Source organism: Malania oleifera, chromosome 3, assembly GCF_029873635.1.
Source record: "Malania oleifera isolate guangnan ecotype guangnan chromosome 3, ASM2987363v1, whole genome shotgun sequence".
NCBI lineage: Eukaryota > Viridiplantae > Streptophyta > Magnoliopsida > Santalales > Ximeniaceae > Malania > Malania oleifera.
The window spans coordinates 108979573-108998154 of NC_080419.1; the positions used below are offsets into that span (position 1 = coordinate 108979573).

The 18582-nt window shown below is 37.1% G+C and overlaps 1 protein-coding gene across 5 annotated transcripts in view; it reads right to left on the minus strand.

Moving 5' to 3' along the window:
- LOC131151835 (uncharacterized) overlaps positions 1-17812 on the minus strand; it is a 42089-nt gene extending 24277 nt beyond the window's left edge. For 3 of the 5 annotated variants that reach the window (XM_058103271.1, XM_058103272.1, XM_058103273.1), the window contains exons 1-11: positions 17435-17760; positions 14757-14884; positions 14530-14601; positions 14261-14374; positions 8393-8461; positions 8244-8300; positions 2832-2885; positions 2699-2761; positions 2469-2531; positions 1783-1947; positions 1544-1699 (exon numbers count right to left, since the gene is read on the minus strand). In XM_058103271.1, coding sequence (XP_057959254.1) covers positions 1544-1699; positions 1783-1947; positions 2469-2531; positions 2699-2761; positions 2832-2885; positions 8244-8300; positions 8393-8461; positions 14261-14374; positions 14530-14601; positions 14757-14884; positions 17435-17615 — 1122 coding nt within the window. In that variant the 5' untranslated portion in view covers positions 17616-17760. Of the gene's footprint in view, positions 1-1543; positions 1700-1782; positions 1948-2468; positions 2532-2698; positions 2762-2831; positions 2886-8243; positions 8301-8392; positions 8462-14260; positions 14375-14529; positions 14602-14756; positions 14885-17434 lie in introns of all 5 variants that reach the window. The other 2 variants (XM_058103269.1, XM_058103270.1) reach the window with 2 other exon arrangements.
- Between the last annotated feature and the right edge of the window lie 770 nt (positions 17813-18582).

An 18582-nucleotide genomic window follows, 5' to 3' on the forward strand; every position in this document is an offset into this window, starting at 1 on the left:
CCATGGTGGTCAAGAGGAGAGACGTAGTTGTTCTGATTGTAAGGTTGGTTTCTAAAGATTCAACTAATATTCTTGAGGGAGATTTTTCTCCTATTCAGGAAAAGAAGTTTGTGGGCAAGGTTTCAAGGATGAATTTGGGGGAGCTTCTTCTAAGAATATTAATTCTTTTGAATAAGGAATTCAGGATTTGATTGTTGGTTCAAAAAGAATTTCATCTGGTAAGGGAGCAGATTTAGATAATCTAACAACAAAGGTTAAGTTCATCGTAAGGAAGTGCAAATGGGTTTTGAAAGAAGGAAACATCTTGAAGAAAAACGAGAATCATCTGGTAAGAAAAAAAAAAATCTCAAGAGAGATTCAAAAGGAGTTTTAAGTACAGTGGAGAAGCCATTGGTGAGAGGGCTACTTCTTGCAAGGATAGTGAGACAATGGGGGGGCGTTACGGATCATGATAGTGTAGGCAGCAGTGATTTTGATCGCAGGGGCTTGCTTTTGGATCAAATTCAGGATCAGCACGGATATTTTTCCAACTCTTCTTCCAACTGTCTCAGGGATTTACCTTATGTGCGCCCTCCTCCTCTAGAAGGTTTAGATCGAATTAGTATTTTTTGAGGAAGATGTAGGACAAGAAGCATGTATTGGTTGGATCCCTTTGACCCAATTTGGAGGCCTATATAGAAGAATGGGGTCAATGATTTATTAGGTCCTAAACCCAAATGTGCTTAGTTAGTTGTTTAATTATGTGTGTTTAGTTTGTGCGTATTATGATTATGTCTTTTGGGGGCTTGTTTGTAATATTTGTGTATTTTAGGAGTATGCTTATAATTTCATGTAGTTTTAGGGGTATATGTGTAATTCCATGTATTAAGAGGCTTTCTTAAAAATCGTGTGTGAAAGTTGTGTAGAAGTTGATCATTGAATTTGAAGGTGAAAATGTGATCTTCCCCTTGTGTTTCCGCTCTTTCCTTCTTCCCTTTCCTTCCTCTCTTCAATCTCTTATAATTTCACCCAGTGGCTGCAGATCATTGATTCTCTCCCACATCACGATTGTTTCTAATGAAGAGCACAAGAAAAAAGAATGATTTCTACCTACTCCAGCTCAGAGTTTGTTGGATAAATTGGGTCCAATAGTCTGATCATGGAAAAAATGAAATTAGGCTTGATGGTGGTAAATCTAACGGGAAGAAGAGTCAGAGAAAGTTAGCTAATTTGAAGTGTGCGGTGAACTATGATGGGAAGGTTTAAAGAGGGGTTTTATTGGCTGATTTTAGTGTTTTATTTTGTAGTTCTTTTTTCTTTTTTTCTTTTTTGTTTGTGCTTTTGTTTTTCCTTTTCTTTTTGAAGATTATCTATCCTCACTCTAATATTCTCTCTCTTAATATTTCTTTTTTATCAAAAAAAAAAATCCCTTTAGCTACAATGTGGCACAAAAATTCAACAAGCTAGAGTTGACATCATTAAAAAAAAGATAATTAAAAAAATAAAAAGGGGAAATTTTTACGTCCATCACTGAAGGAAGAGCACGCAATAGTCAATACCATACCTGATTATGATACATAGTTGCAGATTTAAGAAATTTTCCATAGGCATGAACCGCCTTCTTTGCGTAGGGCCTCAAGGCAACCCTTACTTTACCAAGATGAGGTCTTGTCACAGTGGCAATTTGATCAATATATGGTTTGCTGACCTTCTTAGCTTCCTGCCACCAAATGAAGTTTGATTCAGGATGGAAGTCAACAAAGGGCAAGAAGGATTAGTACAACGAAATTCTTGAGTAGATACCTGAAAGTACGGATCAGCAATTTGTTGTGCTTTTATGACGTGTGGGGTTATTGCATTTTTAGAAGTTTCATAAAGCCAGATTGTTTTTGCACTCATTGATTGCACATGTGGCTCAACCTTTGTCACTATCACCAGCCACTGTTCTTTAATAGCCGGGATCAATTTCTGTGTATTGGCAAATGAAGAACTAAAGATGTAAGAATCCAAGTTAATCAGATTTTCAACAATCAAACATTTTCATTGGTATGGACAACATGTGGGGAGAAAATTATTGTAACAGAGATAATCCTGCATCATCAATTGACTCAAGTTTTAAGTACCTTATAGTCACAAAAACCAAAAAACAAAAACAAAAAAAAAAAAAAAAAACCAAAACAAAACAAAACAAAAGGACAAAAAACAAAAAACAAAAACCGAAACAAAAGGATATGGTGTAGCAACAAGCATAACAGTTACATAATGTAACAATCCAACCTTTTATAATTGCCCATCACAACTGGAAAAAAACAAAGAAATTGTGCGTGCGTGTGTGCGCACATTTTTTTTTTTTGGGAAATGCGGGTGCGTGGACAAGAAATAGTAAACAAGATCAAAGATTATGTGCCTACAAAACTGATGAAACAGCAAAAATATAACCCAAACATTATGAAGCAAAAGATATGGCGAACAAAGCAGAAATGGCATACAGTTTTAAATGTTTCCATATGGGGTTCGGCCCACTTTTCAGCTTGTGCCTTTGTCTCCATGGCCTAGAATGAATTTGAAGCATGAAGAAAGCAGTTAATAAATTATAAAGGAGAAAACAATCATCTTATCCTAGATTCAACTAGAATACAAAAACAGGCTTTCCATGCTCAGGCTTTCCATCTTATCTAAAAGAACTACTACTAAAAGGTAAGGAACACAAAAATTACACCTTCTGGATTGCTTTATCCATAACAGGCTTTCCATGCTCATTCCATTCCGTCACCATGAAGGACTGCAAATTGTAAAATAGTCAAGAGGCATGAAGAGGCCTTTTACAAATTCCATACAATCCACAAATTTACCTGACAATGGAAAAAATGAACTGCAAGCCAAGGTGGAAGCCATGCGCCATGAACCTACTCAGGGATCATAACAGTGTAACTTAGCTTCACAAAAAAGGCTAGTCATTCGCTTTCCCGTACATCATATTCATAAAAATAAAAAAATAAAAAAAGAACAGTAGTGAATGCATAAATAAATGAAGCATTGAAGCACCCCAACAACGACGACCACACACAAACTAAAATAAGTATATAACACATAATTTAAAAAAAAAAACCAAATGCAAACATAGATCCTCACGGTAGCACGCGCTCTCAATTCTAGTGAAGAACTCAATGCTGAATTGAGGCTCAAAAGACCCTTAACCTCAATCCTGATGGGAGATGTAAGCATATGCCAAAAAGACCAAGCTTAGATATTATTGGATTTATCTAGATAATTATGCAATTTCAATTTTCTTCAGGGTCAAGTTAGAGATTTAGGGTTTTGGTATGTTTGCAATTTGAGTTTTTACTTTTTTTTTTCCGTTTTCCATTTTCATGTCTAAGTGCACCAGGGACGGTGCTGCAATCATTGATTTTGAAATTATGAAGCAAATCTAAGCTCTGTAGTCCTGATGTCTCCACCCTGATAACTTTTTTTATATTAAAAAAATGATGAAATTTATAAAAAGAGAGAGAGAAAACAAAACAATTTACAAGAAAAGGAGGGCAGAAAATCCTAATCACCAAAAAAAAAAAAACAAAAACAAGGAAAAATGAAACAACAAAACTTTCCAATCCCACCGAATACCAGCTAAGCAGAGTCATCTAAAAAGTCCCCAAGCAGCAGGAGCCCACAAAAATGCAAATAACTGTTTTATCCTGAAGCAATCTCACAAGCAGCCCTCAAGATCCCTTCATTCCTCCCAAAACACACCAAATAAGAGCAAACACATCATAGCTACACAAAATCTTTGCCTTCTTACCCCATCCAAAACCCCCAAAAGAAGTGAGTACAGAACTATCCAATGAATCTGGACAAGCCCACTGCTCTTCAAACACACCATAAATTCTATTTTACACACTCTAAGAAGTATAGTAATGCAGGAAAGATGAGAATGGGATTCACCAATATTATGGGCACGTCAAATAAATACACAGAGATTCTCATTATCCATCATTAACACCCATCCTTTCAGTCATCTTAAACAGCTGGACCAACCCTACCACCACCATCCAATGTTACTGCACAAACCATTATCTCTATACCCTCTAATTAGACCAACCTTAAACGCCTTACCCTCTAATTAGACCAACCTTAAAAGCCTGCCCCCCCAGTTCCAAGTCCTGCATGCGCCCAATGTTTTTGAATTTGGATCTGGTTCCCTAATTGAGCCTAGCTTGAACCATTTGACGCAACTATGACATAGCATGGCGTAACTTTTTATAAATTTAAGGTTGTTTGAAAGAAAACTTTAGTTTATTCATAGAACATGAAACAAGGTTCAAGATATATATGTTCGTCTCCAGATTTCATTTCTTTGCCAGATCTGACATCTTCTTCAGCCAACAAAGACAGCCTCTTTCTCCCTCTCTCCATGAAACAAGGTTCGAGGAGCGAGCTAGTTATTGTTAATGGTACTAGTCCTAGAAGAGGTAGGTGTTGACATAAAATAACTTGAAATGAGATTGTGAGGAAGGATTTAACAACTCTTAAGTTGAGAAAAATGCCCTTGTCGGTGTGAATTGGCAGAAAATGATTCATATAGCCGACCCACTTAGTGACACTTAAGGTTTCTTCTTGTTGTTGCTGTATATCACTTCATCACCAGATCTGACATCTCCCTTAAGCCAACAAACACAAACACGCGCGCGCACACATTTTTCCCATTCCCCATCATCCAGTCTCTATTTTAAGGTCTCTCTTCAAACACTGTTTCTTAATTCTCCATATTTCAGATCTAATTTCTCCTCCTACGTGACAAGTCCTCTTCCCCATTGATCAAACGTCCAAGCAAGATGTTACACATAAACACAGATGCACCTGAAGCACTTTGAAAAACAAGAATATGGCTACAGCATTGTTTAGAGCATCTGAGCAAGAATATTTAGCTCTCTGCCTCATCGATTGAACATCAAATTTTTTGGTAGAATTTGTGCTTTCAGACGATAATATAGGTGGCATTTTTCAAAACCAGTGATACAAATATGAACACCCATTTCATCCAGTTCTCTCCATGTCATCCAACTCACTAGTTTTTCCCAATTTTGAACAAGTTTTAGACAAGCCAAAATTTGCAGGTAACTGGACCAGCAAAAGGAACAGTACCAGAAATAACGGTTGGACCATCCAGACAATCCTGAAACACTACCTGACTGGACCAGTTCTGACACAGATCTGACGCTACCCACATCTGCCACCAACAGGGACACAAGCAGCTGGCCAACCAAGATCGAGGCTCCTTTTTTCCTGGATTTTCAAATTTAATTCCTATTTTCCTTTTATATCTTTAAATTATTCCATTTTGTGTGTGTGGGAGAGAGAGAGAGAGAGAGAGAGAGAGAGAGAAGGGGGGGGACGGAGGGAGCAAACGCAGAAGCAAATGATTTTGTTAAAGCTTGGTATGCATTATTGGCCCATAACCTTAAAAGCTTAGAAGCATAAGCTTTTGGGGTAAATTGGTAACTAACATGGTATCATAGCTGGTTACCATGAGGTCCTGGGTTCTCGTCTTGTTGCCCAAATTTACCATGTGGTGTCTAAAAATTATTGTATTCCCTGTAATGGGTGTTGTTAATCGTTTATCTCTCCACAAGCTGTCAGGCTGCGCATGCGGGGGAGTGTTAAAGCTTGATATTCATTGTTGACCCACAACCTAATACCTAAGCTTTTAGGTAAATTCATAATCTAACAGATTTTTTGTCATGGTCTCTTTTTTTATGGGAAGAGAAAATCAGAGAGAGAGAGAGAGAGAGAGAAGAAGCTAAAGCAGGACACATTAACCCAATTCATAACCTCCTGAATATCCACCCTAACAACCTATTATTCCACGACCACACTCTAGATCAGTCTGACTCTCCACAAATGTATAACTCCCAAAATGTTTCTCAACCTTCTCTTACTTTTTCATGCACAACTCTGGATGACGAGTGTAAAGTCATCACTTCATGTAAAAGCTTAGGCTGTTAAGTTGTGGACCAACAATGTACATCAAACCAGAACACTTCTCTGCACATGCAGCCTGATTGCACGTGCTGGCACTGCACATGGAGATAAACAAACAAATAACACCCATTGTGCTTTTCAATAAACAAACAACAAACAAGGGCAAAAGAATTGAAAACCCATAAACCATGGCTCTAATACCATGTTAAATCAACAAATTACTTAAATACTTAAGTTATTAGGTTGTCAGCCAACAACGTAGATCAAACCTTAACAAAGGCTTAGCTCTCCAAAATTCTTTAGCACTTTGAGCAGCGACCTTTTCAAAACCAGCTGAGAGAGCCTGCCTATTAGCATCTATTCAAGCAGCAGCCTTTCAATATGACCTCCTGAACCTTCATGCTAATCCCAAGATCTGATAGCATTGGCATAGCACAGTAGCAGCCTCATTGACCGCTTTCAAAATTGTGGAGAAGAAGCCTCAAATAAGGTGAAGACGCTGCCAATTAGTAACCCGGTCAACATGAAAAAGGTCATTCACTGACATGACCTGATCTCTGCCCCTTATCATCACAATGCTTATTATCTTTGTATTGATGTGCCACCATACCTTCATTCTGAATAGGCTTGGCTACCCACTTCAATGGACTTTGGTTCTGGCCCAATTTTATAAGCTGATCTTGTGCCAGCCACGCTTACTGTCCTACTCCTACCATCATATGTTTATAATCCATTAATTCACTACTAAGTCCAACTGGTTCTCACTTCTCAGCCTAAGGTGATACACTGACTTTCTCATTGTATTGATCAAGTTACACCGTCTTATAATTACATTGCTCAGGGCCCAAAATACCCAAATTTTCCATAATATTAAATGACCCCAAGCCACTTCAACACAATCAATTAGTCAAACCCCTGCAACTGGCCTCAAGCAGCATTCCTCCACTCCCTCCCCCCTCCTCTCCTCCTACTGCTTCAGAATCTCACTCCGATGAACCACTAATCCTGCCACCTCTGGTGATCCCAATAACCTTTCCCCTTTTCACAACCACGTTTCAACTTCGAACAATGATTTATCTGATTAAATTCAGAATGTCTGCCATTCTTGTCCTCGGGAGAGAATGAAATATTCATACCCATGAGGGGCCATAAACCTTCCTCAAATCCTCACGATCTATGCCTGTTTGATCCCTCAAAATCAACCCACTTTAAGAAATTTTCCCCTTCCATGCAGATTTGATCACCATCCAGCAATCAAATCTCCCAAATTTTCAACAAGCTGAATCCAAACTGAAGACACCTTTTTTTGTGCCTATCAAAATGCTTTATGCCAGTCGTTTCAAGGAGTGTCAAGAAGGAAAGGAAAAACAAGAGAAAAATACTCAATGAGGGAGGAGGATGGTCAGATCAAGAACAGAACTGCAACAGAAAAGTGGTAAATAAACCAGATTGCCAGATAAGAGTAAAAACTTAACATTGTGATGGCTAATAGATTATATAAAGAAATCTATGTAGAGGGTGTGCAACAGAGAGGAGAACATTAATGTTCTATGTGATGGTTCTTGTTGATTAGTAGTAATAAAAAATTGATTTCATGGAATGTGAGGTGTGTATCCATGACAGCAGGAAAAAAAGTTCTGAAGGCTTTGTTGAAAAATTGAGACCCAGCCAGGACTGTTTGCAACAAATAAAGCTGGGTTCATGAGAGAGGAGGCAAAAGCTCCTTGAGGCATTAAGCAGCTGGATAGAGTTGGACTTGATTTTTTTTTCAGGAGCTGCAAGGGGTATTCAGAAATGTGGTATAAGATGCAATTAGCATGAAAGAAGAGTTTCAAGTTCTTGAACACCTGATGTTTACAACCTCCTGCACATTCCACCAACATTTTCACTTCCAAAGAAGCAAATGTTTCACTTACCAAACAAGGAATTTTCAAAACTGGAACTTTTGAGATATTTAAATTAGGGGAAAAAAATGCTCCAACTGGAACAGGCATAAATATTTAGACCACAGAGTGCAAGCTAACTGTGCAAAGTACACACAAACAGAGCAAAGGCTACAAATTTGTAAGTTCTGCATCCAATATAATCACCAAAAGCAATGAAAAGCTACAGAACAATAGGATCACCAAAGCAATTCCAGCCTAGATGAGCAGAGAAGATAGGTATACTTGAACTTTGTCATAAATGACAAGTTACAAATTAAGAATAAAGGTTCATAAGTGATGTAGGACATTAACGAGATTAATTCCACAGTAAACCAACTAATTCTGCTTCTAACTTCTAACCTCCATTAGGTCTCTAGTTTTTGAAGTAGCTTCAAATTTTGCCTTCATCATTTCTTCCTGGAAAATATCAAAGGAAAGACACAGCACATAAACACCAATGAACTTGCATATAGCATTAGATATAGTATTGCACAGACACTGTGACAGACCTCAGCTATTTGAAGAGCACGTTCTGTTTTACGAATTATGATCTTTTGTTCATCATTAATTGTCTGGAGCTGCGAAACAAAATATGAAACAACAAATGAATTACATTGTCTAAGATCATTTTTCCATACAGTATTTAGAAAGCAAAAATCCAGAAATGCCATGAAAAAATATGAAAGAAACATAGAATTGTCACAAAATGAGAAAATAACTTGCACAAGCAGCACAACCCGCATAATCCAACTCATTTAAGACAACTGCATGGAATTAGTCCACACAAATTTAAACAAAAAAAATTTCAAATTGAGAGAATTCTGATTTCTTCTCTTTCCCTCCACCATTAAGACAAAAGGAACCTTCTTTCCTCTCTCATTGGCTACAATTTCCATGGCACCATTCTATTTGAGAAGGACAATAACAAATCCTCCCACAGAGAACACCAATCAAATTTCCCATCTAGGATCTTGGGCTTATTTTTCAACTCTCTTTCTGACTCAAAAAATGGTCATTTATCTCCCTGAAGAATCTTACCCCACTTCCCTCATGCTCATTCCCTCTCACCTGCCACAACCATTGAACTGCCTGTTCAACCCTAACTTAGGCCCCTTCATTACTTTGATATAAATCACTTACTCCAAAGGCTTACAAAGGGATACATTTTGATCCACCTGGGACTAAGAATTCCACCAAGATCATAGAAACCCACCGAAGTTTCACACACAAAGGTCCCAACCCAAGACTTGGAGGAAAATAAGGAAGGTTCAAGCATATTTTAAACTGAGAAGTTGAGCCATATGAACCAAAAAACATAATTTTGTAAAGATATATATCAAAGACTCAGTTTTGAGATATTGTTAGAAGGTTGGAAGAGTAGAAAGGAGCTTTTTTCACTCTTGGGGTTCATATCACTCTTATCCATGTCCGTCTTTCTTCTATACCTTGCATTACTTGTCCCTCTATAAAATTCCTACGAGTGGCTCAGAGATGAGGGATTTCTTGTGACTGGGAGTAGGTGAGTGGGAGAGAGACCATCTTTGTAGAAAAATAAGGAAGGTTCAAGCATATTTTTAAGTGAGAAGTTGAGCCATATTTTTAACCAAAAAACATAATTTTATAAAAAAATATAACAAAAACAATCCCATAATTCAATAAGGGGCTTTTCTGAGACTCAGTTTTTGAGAGAATTGTTAGAAGGTTGGATGAGTAGAAAGGAGCTTTTTTCACTCTTGGGGTTCATATCACTCTTATCCATGTCCGTCTTTCTTCTATTCCTTGCATTACTTGTCCCTTTATAAAATTCCTAAGAGTGGCTCAGAGATGAGGGATTTCTTGTGGCTGGGAGTAGGTGAGTGGGAGAGAGACAATCTTGTAGGTTGGACAATTGTGAATAGACCCAAAAGGGAGGGTGGCTTGGTCCAGGTAATTTGGTGTCCAGAAACATTTCCTTGGTGGGAAGTGGTTATGGCACTTTACTTAAGAACCAAATTCTCTTTGGCGCAAAGTAATCTGCAGTAAATTTGATCTCTCACAGAATACAAGGGAATTTTTTTCCCCTATTGTCCTTTGGGAAGAACATTGGATTGGGGACGGTCCTTCAACTCTTACATGTCCTCATCTCTTTTGCTTTTCTTTCCATGATAACCCTATCCCTGCCTTCCTCCTCTCACAAGAAAGGGAGTATCCTTGGGATTTTCATTTTGTTAGGAACCTTGAACTTGCCCTTCAATTACAATGCTTTAAACTCTACGACTTCAGTTGGGGAGTGACAAAAGAGCTTGGCTTTATACTCTTCCAGGAAATATTCCAGCAAATCCTACTTCTTCCATTTGATATATGATCCCAATGCTTCTCCTTCCCCCTTCACTCTGTCATTTGGAAAGCTAAAGTTCCTTTAAAAATTAAGGCCTTTATGTGGAAAGCAGTCCTGGGAAAAAATTAAAACTAATGACGTGCTTCAGAACAAAGACCTAGAGACCCTTTATCATCTGATGTGTGTCCTTTGTTCTAAGACTGGAGAGAACTGTTCACGCTTGTTCGTATTTGTTTTATCTATTTGTATTTTTGTTTTATTTGTTTTGTTCTTCTCTTGAGATTCCAGGTGGTGGTCTTTACCAACCTTTTTTCTTCTTCTTTTTGTATTATTCTTCACCTTTGCTAATAAATGCCTTTGTTTATTAAAAATAAAATAGAAACTAAATCCATTTTCTGAAATAAAATACAGAATTACAGATATCTCTCAAAACAAAAATGCGGTTGACAAATTTCAAAAAGCAATTTTCAAATTTTCATAAAATTGAATATTAAACTAGAACATAAATGCTCCGACCAACATTAGAGTAAAATAACCATACCTATGTTGGAAATGAAACTCAATTTCAGAACTACCATCTAAATTTTAGGGCATTTTGGTTATTGGAAAATTTCTAAAAACAGGATTTTTTTTTTTTTTATATCATGGAAAAAATACAAAGATTGGAAGTCGTATAGAATTTAAACCCTTAAACATGCGACTAAAGTTTGTGCAATTTAAATACAATGTTAGTAAAGGTAGAAAATAATGAAGTGCGTACAACTCAAAAAAAAAATCACAAATAGTGTAGTCTATAAAACTCAAAAAATTAAAAAATAACAAGCACAGAACTTCAAAATTTTCCAACCTAGGAAGATAGTGTGCATTTGGGAACATGTTTGTTCGTGTTCCATTTATGCTTGACCATATGAAGCATGTTTGGAAACAAAATTTTCAGTTTCCAAATCATGCTTTGGAGAGACCACACTCCATTTTTTAGGAGATAAAAAACAAATTCATTTTCTTAGGAAACAAAAAATAATAATATAATGCAAATTAAAGCATAGAAATGGAAACAACACAAACCGAAATGTACCAAATGGCAAAACTTTTGGCAAGTGAGGGAGCAAAGGATATTGGACAATAATCTCAGCACAACAAACAAATTACAGTCATCTAATTGTCCATAAGACTTCACATGGCTACGCAAATCCTTTTTCACCATCCAACACAACTGAAGGCCATATCCACAATTAGATGATGAGTAATAATAACTTCTTTCACCACCCTTGCCAACATCCACTAAGCCATCCTTTTGTCCTAGTGGCACACTGGCACCTTCAACCTCAACCAAGTTACTCATCACTACTATAATCATCTAGTTATGTTACAAATGATAACCCCAACCTACAAGCAAGAAGAAAGCTAAGGAAGTTTGTAGGCCAACCTATTCAATTATCAAATTCATTGATTTGCATATTAACACAACAATGACAAAAAGACAGGAAAATTTTATCACCATATAGTCTAAAGTTGAAAGCTTAAAAAAACGATGATAGATGGCATATACAAATTAACAGTGGATGCGTCTTTCAAAGTATGATCAGTTTACAATTGCAACTTCAGGAGGGAGAAGACAGAAATTTTAGGCATTATAAATATAAACATTTATTACTGTGATAAAACTAAATAATCTCATCACATACACTGACATAATTCAACTACTATTTAGCAAATATGTGGGAAAAAATAGCTTATCATTAATTCTTCAACATAACAAAGAAGAATTTATAATGTATTTTGCATATACAAATTTTTAAAAGTGATATTAGAAGAATAATTAATATGCACTTTTTAGTGTGCTCATGATTTTAAGTCCAATTTTAGAAGCCTTTGAAGGATGGCAAAGCAGTAAAGCTTAGAGCTCGTCAGTGTTCACTAAATAGCTTTTAGACCATAGTACTAGCAAAATAATAATAGCAATAACTCCATGAATAAAAACGTGCATAATAATAATTGCATTAATTCATGAATAAATCAGAATGCTTATGTTATAATCAGATTACAATCTTTCGCCATGAACAAATCCATGTTGAATAACCAACCGCAAGGTAAAAATTCATCATCAGGCTATAACATTATACACCAAATACAAACACATCATAATTACATGGCAAACATATATTGGCCCCCTTTAACTTTAAGCACATATATTATGACATGCGTTAGTCTCCTTGCCCTTCAGAAGGATTGCTCTAACTGACAGAGCTGGCAATGAGGTGAAAATTCCAATTTACCATACATTTCAATTCTATCATAGGAGTTTATTGCTGTTTAAAACGGAAAAGCCAAATTGCTAAAAAGATGGCCAATACAGTTCATTATATTTGAAATATAATAAGCAAATCAAATGGTTAAAAATAACCAAATCATGCTAATTTCCCAGACTTAGTTGACGAGTTTTAGTCCTGATCTTTGACTAGTTTTAGTCTAGATCTTACTTTGGAGGTTTTTGATCATATGCTACACACACACACACACAAAGAATGTTTCAACTAACAATACCACAACAACAACAACAATAATAAGTCACTCCAGCAGTTAAAGATAATAGATGAAAATGATGAGCCCTACTGTTTCATTTGATGAATGCAATAAAATTTAAAAAATAAGAAACAACAAGATCACACCACCTGAACTCAGAAGGAGGGAAAAAAGGGTATTGACTCCATTTACTATGTCATGCTTCCTATTTTCTAGATCGCGTGATCTAAAAAGTACCTTTAATTCAGAAATTTTAATTATTTGACTTGATCAAGTTTCAGAGACATGAAGAATATTTAAAATGAAGTGCAGTTAAACTGTTAAATCAATATCCCCAAAAAAAATATATATATACTTAAAGAACATTAAAAAAATGAACACTGCAATCTGTTGGTTATAAATGATATTTTATGGTCAAATACTGCAAAGAACATTACAGAGGAAGGTTATGCAGTCTGATTGTTAAAATTATATGGTGAAACTATTTCTTCAGCAATTTCTTTAGTCGATTCACTAGAACTGGCATTCTCTATTTGTTCTATAAATTCTTTGAAGTTGTTTTCTGGCTGAAAACTGTATAAACAGCTAGGAACTTTTAGGGTTTTGACCTGTAATTCCTGTTCTCCATACTAACTCGCTACAAATTCACCAGACTGAATGGCTGGTCTTGGTCATTCATAGGAAATGTAGTGATTCCAATGAAAAGTTAAAAGATAAACAGCTTGAAATTAAAAATCTTAAGAAGGATGACAAATTGGACAATTTAACAGGCTAAAAAATCAAGTGTCATCTGCGTTTTTCCAGTATTTTAAGTGTGTCATGTGCATTTTTCCAGCATTTTCTTGACAGCACCATCAGCAAAGGAGGGTAGAAGCGTGTGCTTTGTGTGTGTGTGTGTGCGCGCGTGTGCGTGCACACTAAGAAACTGTCATTCATTAGCTTTAGTGAAGGTACTGTTAGAAAACTACTTTATCTAAATGCTTAAGTTGTTAGGTTGTGGGACAACAATGTATATCAAGCTTTAATACTCCCCCGCACGTGGAGAGATAAACACACACAATAGATAACACCCATTACAAGGAATACAATAATTTTTTAAATGTCACATAATAAATGCAGGCAACGAGACTAGAACCCAGGACCTCCAAGTAACCAGCTCTGATACCATATTAGAATACCACTTTACCTAAGAGCTTAAGCTACTAGGTTGTGGGCCAACATTGTATATCAAGCTTTAACAAGTACAAATTATCAAAAAACAAAAAACAAAAAAAAAAAAAAAAAAACAAAGGATGTCAATGCACATTTCCCCCATATTAAATTCCATCCGAACCTAGATGTAGCAAAGTTTTGAAGATGGTAAAATGAGATGAATCCACAGGATAGCAATGAAAGAGAAAACTTATATAATGCAAAGCATTAAAACCTAAGAAAAGAAAAAAATACTGCAACATAATATGCCTTAACCTAGAACTCCCATCCTCTTAAGAGGAAAAGTAATGGAAAAGAAGGCGTGCAACTAAAACAAAGAACATACATTCTGGAGTTTCAAATTCAATCCACGCATGTTGTCTTCAGCTTCAGTCAATCGGGCTTGCAAGGCCACTTTCTCCTGATTCTGCATTTCTAATTCCTTTTTAAGCTCGTCAACCTATAACAACATAAAAGCTACAAGTTACACCATGATTCCCTTGTAAAGAGGAAATGAGCCTATATATATTTATAAATTTACAATTTTCCATTCTAATTAGCAATACATCATTATTTGGTTCACCCTTCAAAGCAGTTCGTTTTCCCAAGACTAACCTGATTCTCTAGTTCACCAGCCCGCGCATGAGCCTTTCCAACCTGCTCCTGAGCATCTATTGTCCTTTTTTTCTAATACAACGGTATGAGAAAAACTTATCAAAAAGTTGGAGCCTGATTTTAACAATTAGTGAAAAAAAGCATATGATGGAAAATATACATCAGACAATAAACAAGCACAACCAATCCAGCCTCCTTATATGACACAATAAAACTTTTTTCTTTACCTGGAGAGATGCTATCTCAGTCTGCAATGAATCAAGGCTATTAGAGTTCTCTCGAATAACTCTCTCTTTTTGTGCTATGATATCATCCTTGCTTTTCAGTTCCTGTGTTCTCTCATCCACAAGGGATTCTTTATCCAATGAATATTGAGAAAAGGTCGTGCCCAATATATGCAATGATGCACGCAAACCAAAAAGTTAGAGGCTCTGCTCCTAATAAAAGTTTAAATGCCTTAAATCTTTACAAAATAGAAAGCAAACAAGCTGCAGAAGAAAGGAATGAGTATATGCCAAAAGGTCACAAGCTATGCTCATAAAAAAAGTCAAAGAATGCCTGAAAGCTTTACAAAACAAAAAGAGCACACACTGCAGAAGCAAGGAATGAATATTATACACATAACAAACATATACCCTTCAGTACAAATGAAAATGCAAAAACTAGACTTCTAAAAAATAGGCATGAGAAAGACCAGAAAATTCAGAACCTACTCCAAATAGTTTACCTCCCTACTAATCACAATAAGAAATTCATAAACAGGCTAGTTGGTTCAAAGTTTTAAAATAATTTTTTTCCCAAAAAAAAATCATAATAATAATGAATAATATACATTTTACCTTGGAGCAAAATAAAGAGCCAGTCGGAATTTTTTTTATAAGAAAAAAAAGGATTTATTTAAGGAATGCAGAGGGGCAGTAGCCCAAGTACAAGAGCAACGAACACCAGAATATCTGCAGCCACAAAAAAAAGCTCTATACAAAATCTAACAAAGAGCCAACAATGGTAGAGACCTCTCCGTGAAAGAGCCACTTTCTTTTCACTTCTTTCAATGGTCTTTCAACTCCTTCAAAAAGCCCTGCTGTTCCTTCCTCTCCAGATAATCCAGAATGCTGCCCAGAGGGTAGCATCCACACAAGTCTTTCCCACCTTTCCTGCAGCCAGAACACATTCGCACATACTCTGATCCTACATATTTCACAACCACCCATTTACTCTAAAGGGAATCATAAACCAGCTTCGACAAAGGTCTAGTCCAGTTGCAATGCAGGAGAGTGGCACTGACTGCTTCACCTTGATCCTAACACAAGAAACAACCATTAGCAGTACACATTTCCTTCACATCAAATTGCCAATAGTCAGAATTCTTTTCCAAGCACCCTCCACAGTAACAAATGTTCCTTCAGAAGGAAATTTTGGTCTTTCCACAGCTCTCCAAGTGAAATTGGGATCTGGGATCCCCTTGCCTCTCCCCTCTCTTCTCAAGCATTCCTCCATCTCTGCTTCTCCAAAATTTCTTTTTAATCTTCAATAGACGTCACTATCATTGAGATCACATAGTAGTCACAAACCAACTTTTCATTGGAAGCTAGCCCAAATTGGAAATTGGCTTCCAGTGGAAAAGTTCTACATCACACGCCATCCCCCAAAGCCCTCCCCACCCCAACAAAAAAAAAAAAAAAAACAGGAATCTTTGGCAACAACAAATCCAGCAGCAGAGAGAAACTCTCCTTAACTATTTCGATGAGCAAACCCCATGAGTTATGCTGCTCACCTCCACTGTCCAGCTATTATGACATTCCCCATATTTAGGCCCTACCATTTTCCTCCAAAAAAATTTCATTTTTCTTGCACAAACATTCAAATCGTTTTATTTCAAACATTTCCTTTTGCTAACATGAGCAATTATTCTCAGGGCACAGCTACAATCAGTTCTGTAAAGTGATCTAGAAAGTCAGAATCATCATTTTTTTTTTTCACACCAATCAGCACAGCAAGGCAGATTTTATCATCCTAAACCTATTGATAAATGAACATGCATGTGAAATTTATTGGTCTTCCTTTTACCATAATGCTCTCGTTTGATTGCTTGGAATCCAGAAACAAAAAAAGTACACCAAATCTCACAAGGAACAACTGTAACTCCAACTATAGCAATTCTTAGATTCCAATCTTAATATCCTCTTCTTTTTGCGCAAGTATAACTCCATCCAATTACTCTTAGCTGCCTATAAATTTGACTCGGTTATACCAGACATGCCATGTACATTCTAAACAAGTAAACATATGGGGAAGCCCCCAGGGCGTAGCTCAGGTGGTCGAGCGAATAACCGGGTGTGCCTCTCACGAGATCAGCCTTTGCGCCACCCAGGTTCGATTCCTCCCTGGGCTCCTGGTTTACCTTCCTCGTGGTGATGTGGGGCCGGATCCATGGGGCGTGGGATTAGTCACTGGCCAGTGCGATGGACCGTAAAACGGACTTCGTTGACGGTAGGTGGATACCCGGACGTACCCAAAAAAAGTAAACATATGGGGAAAAAAAACTACTGAATGATTGTGGATGTAGATGAAATTTCAGAAAAACAAACAATTATAATATGCTAAACCTGCATTTGGTAGCAAAGATAGACATCTCAAATCAAATTTTATTACAGGAATTGAATTATCCATATAAAAAATAGAAAACTAATTAAATAAATGAAGTCATTTAACGCTGGGAGTAGTTTTAGGCTCAAATGATCGGAAAACAATTTACTCAGCTTAACTCCGAATCAAAGGAAACTTATTTTTCTTTCACTTCCGTCACTTCCTTGGAAACCAAAAGGAGCATAATTAAATGCCAAAAAATCCACAAAATAAACGAATCATTGACACAAATCAAACGGAATATCTACAGAGGACTAACCGAGACCAGCGATCTTCGCCCTGAGCTGCTCCAGTTCAATCTTCAGAGACGACGATGAATCCGAAGCTTCCGATCTGACGACTTCAAATTCTTCCGCTTCTTCGCCGGACGCATCCGCCCGAATCCGAGCGAAAACTAGGGCAAGGAAGATCGAGAACAGCAGGAGCTTGGAGGCCGCCATGGAAGACCCAGCGGAAGCAAAGAATCAAATGGAAAAGAGAGAAGGATACGTGTGCGGGAGCGGGTCCAGTCGCTTAACTGACTATCACCTACACACCACCACAATATATGACGACTCAACAGGCAGGCCTTCTCGCTTCTCTCAACAACACCGAAAAAAATAATAATAACAATAATATAAAATAACAATTAAACAATAATAAATAAAGAAGAAGCTTTGTCGGGGGAGCTATGGATGACCGGCACGTGGCAGAAGGAAAGGGCAGAAAAATGGCAAAGTGAGGACACGTGTCGGTTGATGGGTAGGTGGGTCAATTAAGGAGGAGTAATCATTATGGGCACAAAAGTGGGTGATGGGTAGATACGGTCGAGCAAGTATCAAAATGTGGGATGCGGGAAGATGGGGCCACTCGATACGGTTCCTCACACATTATTTTATCATTATAATAATAATAATAGAATAATAATAATGTGTGAGAAACGAGTTTCCTTTCATTAAATCTAGAAAGAAATTTTTGATATTTTTGAAATCATATGAGATGTTCTTGTTTTTTTCTCTTTTTTTTTTTTTGATAACATAGAAATTCTAGCCACCAACGAGCCCTTTGGACACCTTGGTGCGGCACTAAACTTATTGATCAGCGTCCTACACCCTCAAGTCTCGCTGATCATGGTAAAGTCCAGATGCGGATACGACTTTCGTGCATCAATTAGACGTTCGGCCAACTCGACTCTCATGACACATCTCCGTTACTATCCTCAGTCTCTACTAGCTCATAAAGCGAACTCTCACCATCCACAGGTACCGCTGGTTCCGTGAGTGTATCTACTTGAAATTGAACCTTCGATACTCCTTCTTACGTGCTGATGTCTTTCCACTGCGTCATGTCCGTGGGGGCTTGTTCATCTCTTTTTGCCAAACCTTAGGGAGGTGAGTGTCGAAGGTGAATGCATTTTACTCCAAATTA